The sequence below is a fragment of the Arachis duranensis genome, chromosome 9 (assembly GCF_000817695.3).
Source record: "Arachis duranensis cultivar V14167 chromosome 9, aradu.V14167.gnm2.J7QH, whole genome shotgun sequence".
Taxonomy (NCBI): Eukaryota; Viridiplantae; Streptophyta; class Magnoliopsida; order Fabales; family Fabaceae; genus Arachis; species Arachis duranensis.
The window spans coordinates 25,926,661-25,933,417 of NC_029780.3; the positions used below are offsets into that span (position 1 = coordinate 25,926,661).

General features: G+C 33.0%; 1 protein-coding gene across 3 annotated transcripts; it reads right to left on the reverse strand.

Moving 5' to 3' along the window:
* Positions 1-410: 410 nt before the first annotated feature.
* On the reverse strand, positions 411-5,929 carry LOC107465225 (uncharacterized). 3 transcript variants are annotated; one of them, XM_021131314.2, is made up of 6 exons: positions 5,566-5,780; positions 5,176-5,397; positions 3,204-3,314; positions 2,938-3,093; positions 2,576-2,817; positions 411-1,068 (listed from the first exon to the last, which is right to left on the reverse strand). In XM_021131314.2, the coding sequence occupies exons 1-6, from the start codon at positions 5,639-5,641 to the stop codon at positions 736-738; spliced, it is 1,140 nt and encodes a 379-aa protein (XP_020986973.1). In that variant the 5' UTR covers positions 5,642-5,780; the 3' UTR covers positions 411-735. The 3 variants fall into 3 exon arrangements, with proteins under 3 accessions (XP_020986973.1, XP_015939696.1, XP_015939697.1); XM_016084210.3 differs by having other exon boundaries at positions 415-1,068; positions 5,176-5,402; positions 5,566-5,929; XM_016084211.3 differs by having other exon boundaries at positions 934-1,055; positions 5,176-5,402; positions 5,566-5,929.
* Between the last annotated feature and the right edge of the window lie 828 nt (positions 5,930-6,757).

Here is a 6,757-nt window from a genome sequence, read left to right on the forward strand (position 1 = left end):
TTACAAGTTTAGCTTGTTGAAACTTAGTTTTTTTGGGTTTTATTTGGGATGTACTAGCGATTAGAAGGTTTAAAATTGATTTGAACATTTAAAATTGAAATTTTAAATTTTAGTTTTATTTAAATTATTTTTTGGATGTGTATTTAATTTTAAAAAAAATTAAATCTATTTGAATGTGTTTATTTTAATTTTGTTTTCAATTAATGTAATAAAAGGCTGAGTAAATGAATAATTTAAAAGATACCTACTTGAACTCATCTTAAAAAAAAATTAATGCGTTTACATTATCTGTAGGATTAGAAAACAATAATGTATTATCATTTTACTACATGATGCCAGTTACATTGATAAAAACAAAAAATAAAAAAGCATTACATCTTATCATAAATAATTTGTGAATACTCTCTCCAATAAATAAAGAAATTGTGAATACAATTATATAACTTTTCATGACTTTGCTTATATATTTTGATATAATTACTATTCGTCATTTCAATCATTACAAGAAAATCTCCTCTAGTCCAATTGAGTTTCTGAAATGTCTCCCCAGTTTGAGTCTCGAGTTTTGTTATTGCTAGTTAGATTAAAATTTACTTCAATATTTGAATGAATATTGTTTGAAATTTAGCTCAGGATTGATTATCTTTACCACAAATTGTACCTTTGAACTCCTCAAAATCTATCAAAACTAAGAAATGGGAGGAAGAGGAGGAAGTTCTTACTTCTTACATAAAGCTATGAATTGCACATGTATTTTAATACTGTTTGACCAAATCCTATGCCAAGAAAAGTTGCAATGGCAATTCCAAATACACCAGCAAGAATGCCAGGCACAATGAGAGAATGCCACCTTTTTGTAGTTGCCATTCCACATGCTGTGGTTGGCCCTCCAACATTAGCGTTGGATGCAATAAGAAGCAACTTCAAGTCGAACCGAAACAGTCTTCCCAATCCAATAATCACCATAAGATGCCCTGCTATCTGAATAAAAGAAAAAAGGAAGATGCTAGGTGCTGTTCTGATAACACTCCATATGCTACCACTTGCACCTATTACTGCAAAGAACACCTGTTTTCATAAGCAGTAGAAACAATAACTTATTACCAACTCGATAAATTTCATATTTATTGGATAAGAATTTAGCCAATCAACGATGAATAAGATTACAAAAAAATGTAAAAAAATGGAGTATTTCTCAATCTACATAATTTGTGTAAAAAATCCAAAAATTTATTATCATAATCAAAATTTAAAATTAAATAAATGAATATTTTTTAATAAGTGATAACTAACTCATATATGTTTTTTTTTCAGTCTTAGATACATATTTAAGTTCTTTTTGCAATTAAATCCAACTAAGTTGGTCCAAACTCAGTAAAAAAAATTTAGTTTCATTAGTGAGAGCGGGAATACACACTCCAACTATCCCCACACATAAACGTTAATATCCCGTGTTCCTCCTTCTTTTTTTTTCTTTTTCTTCTTCTTCGTGTTCCTTTTCATTTTTCGCATTCCTTCTTCTTTGCGTATTTTTTCCTTATCATCATTTTTTTATTGCTACTCTTCTGCGTTTTTTTCTTTTTCTTCTCCTCTTTCTACTGATTTTGCAGCATTATGTGTTTCTTTTTCTTTGTTTGATTTTTTCTTGTTTTTATTCTTATTAAGAGAGTAAAATAAGAAGAATCATGAGAAGGTAAAACAAGAAGGAGAAGATAAACAACAAAAGATGATGATAATGAAGAAGAAGAAGGATGAGGAGTTTTGAGTTATCATTTAACTAATTTTAGTGCATTTTGTATTTAAATAAGATGCACTTGGTCTGTACTTGTTTTGAATTAAGTTTGCATATCATTATCATTAACTAATTTCGGTGCATTCCGAATTGAAATAAGGTACATTTGGTCTCATTAACTTTGATTTAGTGTAATTAGTTCATGTAAGATAATTGTAGTACTTCTAGTGTCATTTAAGTCATATTGATGGCTTTTCTGTATTATTTACATGCATGTACTTTTGTGGATAATTGAATTTAGTTTGTGTGCTTGTTTTGAACTAAGTTTGTTTGTATGTCGTCAAGATGATGATAATAATGATAATAATAATAATAATAATAATAATAATAATAATAATAATAATGATGATGATGATGATGATGATGAAAGAGGAGGAAAAGGAAGGAGGAAATCCAAAAAATTCAAATGAGAAAAGGAGGAGGAAGAGGAGGAGGAGATGGAGGTGGTGGGGTGCTGGTGATGACAATAATGAAAGAGAAAGATAAGGAAAAGAGAGGAAGGAAGGAAAACAAGAAAAAGTAGCAGCATCAAGGTTGGGAGGAGGAGGAAGAAGAACACGAAGAAGAACTTGGTTATAATAACTTGGTTGAACTTGGTTAACTATTTTATTTGGTTGTAGAGTTTTATTCATTTTTTAATACTTTGTCGCTATCATCACATCATTCCCAAGTGTTCTTAAAAAGGGGAGAAAAATCAAATTATATAATTGTATCTCTCGTATCGTTGGCACTAAGGTAACTTCTTACTGTGACAAAACCTGCGTATGAGAATTACTAACTCACCTGCATGAGAACCACAGCCATAGCCTCGCCGGAGGGTGAAAGTGAAGAAAATGGTTTGGGAAATACAGTTGCAAGAATTACAGCAATTGCTGTTACCACCGGAAGAATACCCCCTTGGATTCCAAAATATCCTACAAGAAAAGTGGCAGCCTTGCACATGGAAAAGGCCACAGCAAGAGCAGTAGCCATTTGGAGCACAGGAAGTGTGTTCCTTGGATTAGACTTGGTAGTTATTTCATCGTCTGCAAAACATTTAAAAATTGAGTAACTAAATAAATAAGTTAATATTACATGGCTAATGCCAAAGAAAATACTACACATACTAACTAGTAATATTATAATCGAAATAGAATTTAAGCTACCATTCACAGACGATGAGGCTTCTGGAGGCACTCTAGAGGCTAATGCAAACAATGTTGAAAAATACACTGCACAGATAACATTATCTGCAGCTAACCCGGCGGTTAAAACTGATGGGGTAACACCGAGGGCATCAGAAATTGCAACATAGTTGACAGCTGCAAAATAAGGAAAACAATAATAAATATCAGTAGTGAAGCCATGTGATTTGAATGTACAAACATTCATAGCAATATTAATAAGATGTAGGAAGTAAAATGAAAATGACCTCCTCCAATATGTCTGCCCATGAGTGCTGCTGCTATCTTCCAACCATCCTGACCAAGCGATCGCATTGGAACAAGCAGATATGCGACTACTGTTCCAATTGTAGTTGCAACTGTCACGAAAATGTAGAAGAGAAAATAGGTTAATACTTGATAAAACAAAGGAAATGAAGAAATAAAGAAGGCTCGGACAAGCTAATTTTAACCATAGCATTTGTAATTGTTGTGAACTTGTGAGTTGTGATACGTAAGGAGAATAGAAACTTACCAAGAAAACGTATATTTGACAAATTAATGTGAGTTTTGAATTCAGTTCATAAGCTAACAACTGTAATTACTTTACATAATTGGCATCCACAAATTGGTTTCAGCTTCAAAATATGTTTTTACTAGTCACTTAAGCGTGTACTTTATGTTCTTTGTCATAGTGGACTTACTAATAACTTAAAAATCTTAGTAAAAATCTTATATAGTGATTTGTGAAAGCTGAAAAGTGAAGGGGAAAAAAAGGTTATTGGAGAAATGTGAAAGCTATTGCTGAGATCCATATCTTGACATGCTTCTTTTCAAATTTCCTTCCAAATATCCTAATTGAAACACATTTGAACTGTACAATAATATTGGAAGATGCTAGCAGTTGAGTATGGACCATTTCAAACATTTAATTACCTACTTTAATGGTTTTGCCTTTTGATGCTCAAACCAGCCCTAGGCTATCATTTCACTTAATCCCAAATTCATTTTATTTTACCATCATATTTCACATTAACCACCTTTTAAAATTCTCCATTAGGCTGAATTTGTTTTTGTGGACAGGACACGGAGACATAGACAATAAATATCTAAAAAGTGTTTAGATAGAGAGATATGGAGATTAGACACAGTGTCTCAAGAACAGTTTTCTTTATTTTAGTATCTCTGTTCTATTGTCTCTGTGTTAATGTCATGTTCTGTCCTGTCTAGCATTAGTTCAACTCAAGTACATATGCCAGAGCAATTACTGTGTTCCAAGATAGCTTTCTGTAAGACAGGAAATACTAGAAGAAACAAGCACATTTGATTGACATGTCATTAAAATAACTCTATTGCTGAAGTTTTTTGGAATGGTACACCCTTTACATTATCAATGTGCAAATATCTTTTCCCTCGTTCCAAACAGTTTTGTCATAAAAATATTGGAGTAATTCATTCACTCTCTCCATGCCTTAATAAACTTATTTCTTCTCTTTGCCACTCTATGACTACTGCTTTAGACAAATGTAATAGTCAAGCCTCCAAAAAATCATTTTTAAAACAGACTTATAAAGGTTTTCTGGAAGTACGAAACCAAGAAAAAGCGGAACAAAAGAATCATGGATGCAAAGGAACTTAAAAGATAACTGGAAGTCACTGTTCTGCATAAGATCCACTAACCTAGTCTAGAAGAAAATGAAAGGAGTCTAAATCAAACTACTCATCAGTGGATGAGTCTAACAAATCCAGCAGAAGACAACTAAAGATTGTAACTTCTCAACTTCATGTTAACATCTTCAACAATTTAATAAGACAAATCTGCACACCCGATAGAAACATCAAGTATGTAAACACTAAGCACTGAATTGAATAACAAAACCAAACTATTTAAACACATTATTTAAGTTTACTGATATTTAACCAACATTTTCCAATTGAAGCCCAAAGTAAAACCCTTCCAGTTATTTTTATGATTTACCACTCTACAATCATGGAACTGCTTTCACGCTTCGTGCAGATTGCACACAGAATGGAGTAGCTAAAACAGTACACTAAAACCAAAGCTGATTATACCAGCCAGTTAAATGCAGACATATGAACCCACAAAGGAACAAATCTAAGCAAAAAATTATTTAGATCAATAGTTTCTATTGTCCAATGGTGCTTAATCCCTCACTTTTACACTTTAATGAGTTTTGCGCTTGGGAGAAACCAAAGCCGCAACAAAATGAGTTACCTCACCTGAGCCTAACAAGAAAGCTAAGAGGAGTGTTCCAGTGGACTTGACTACGCGGCGCAAGTCGGCCCTGAAGAGCAGCAAGGGAACAGCTAGAGGGAGAAGGAATTTCAAGACGACGTCATATGCCGAAGCTTTACTTGAAACAATCCCCACATTGCTGGCGGCAAGGCCCACCAATATGCTCACCAGAGATCCACTCAGCGTGCTCCCAATCTTGGTCCTCTCTGACCTTACAATCCCACAATGCTCAGAAGTCAGAATCAGTAAATCTTCAAATTAATCTCTATCAATCATTATTTAAATTAACCACTCTTGCAATAATGTCCCTAAGTGGACTGTTTTGACTTTTGACTACGAATGTCGTACATTCAAATCAATTCAAGCGTGAGTACCAGATTCCAAAGACGGCCGCGATGAAGAGAGCGGTCCAGTTTCCCCAATTATCGTGAGGAGATATGAGAGGAGCATTCAAGTTGGATCCAATGGCAGATGCAACAATACTGCGTGTGGCCAAAGAAGAAGAACCCTTGATCTTGACGATGGTGGAATGAGTACAAGAGGAAGAGGAAGAAGAGTTGTGTGCAGGGAGTGAGGGAGGCGGAGGACTTCGTTTTTGGCGGGAAAATGACAGTGAGTGATGGGGGAGAGGGTGGGAAGCTTGGAGCCGAAGAAGATTTGAAGCCATTTTTGTTGATAACACGAGGCAGAGTGAACGAATGACTGAGAAAAGCTGACGGTCAAATAGTCACCGTTAGTTCTAAGATTGCTGACTTTCTAAATCTGGTAACTTAGTTGACTTTAACTAGATCGAATGTGATAGATAAAGTGGGATCCATTACACCAATGAATGATAGCAAAAAAATGGAATGTCTAGGAAATGAATTTTTTCGATTGTTAAAAAAAATTGGGAGTCTAAAGTGTGATTTTTAATTTTTTATTGTTCTTTTTCTTATATTTATTTTTTGTCCCATTTATAAAATTAATGGTAAAAAATTATACTTTATTCTCTTAATTGTTAAAAAATAGAGAGAATCCATTCCATAACTGAGTAAGTAAAGTTTTTATTTTAAAAAAATAACATTAGAAAAACAATAATCTAAAGTGATTTTATTTGGTTTAATATCTTATCTTGATATTTATAATATGTTCTTAACCCATTGTTAAACCTTTATAATTATATATTTATTATATATAATATTATGTATTTGTTTAAGTAATAATTAATAAAAATAAAGGATTAACGGTCAAATTAGTCTTCGAAAAATTGCAATATTGTTATTTTTATTTTCAAATGATTTTTTTAATCAAATTAGTTCTGGAAAGATTTAACGTTAATCTCGTTTGTCCTTCCATTTTTGAGCTAACAGTTTCCGTCAACAGCGGTACACACGGGCCGTTAACTTACCGTCCATTAACAAATGTGTACCCAGATAAAAGATGATAAGATATTTTCACTATATTATGTCAAAATAGTCTCTAACCCCCATTTTATAAACCCTAACCTCCAAAATCCACGGAGACATTAATCCATATTGATGATAGATAAAGTGGGATGCATTAACCAATAAATGATAGCAAAAAAAC

Excerpts from the sequence above, each read along its gene's own strand:
- LOC107465225 (XM_016084210.3), bottom strand. The coding sequence starts at position 5,858 with ATGGCTTCAAATCTTCTTCGGCTCCAAGCTTCCCACCCTCTCCCCCAT. Across the intron at positions 3,315-5,175 it reads AGCTTTCTTGTTAGGCTCAG|TTGCAACTACAATTGGAACA; the intron begins GTGAGGTAACTC and ends TTTTCGTGACAG. Across the intron at positions 3,094-3,203 it reads GGGCAGACATATTGGAGGAG|CTGTCAACTATGTTGCAATT; the intron begins GTCATTTTCATT and ends CTTATTTTGCAG.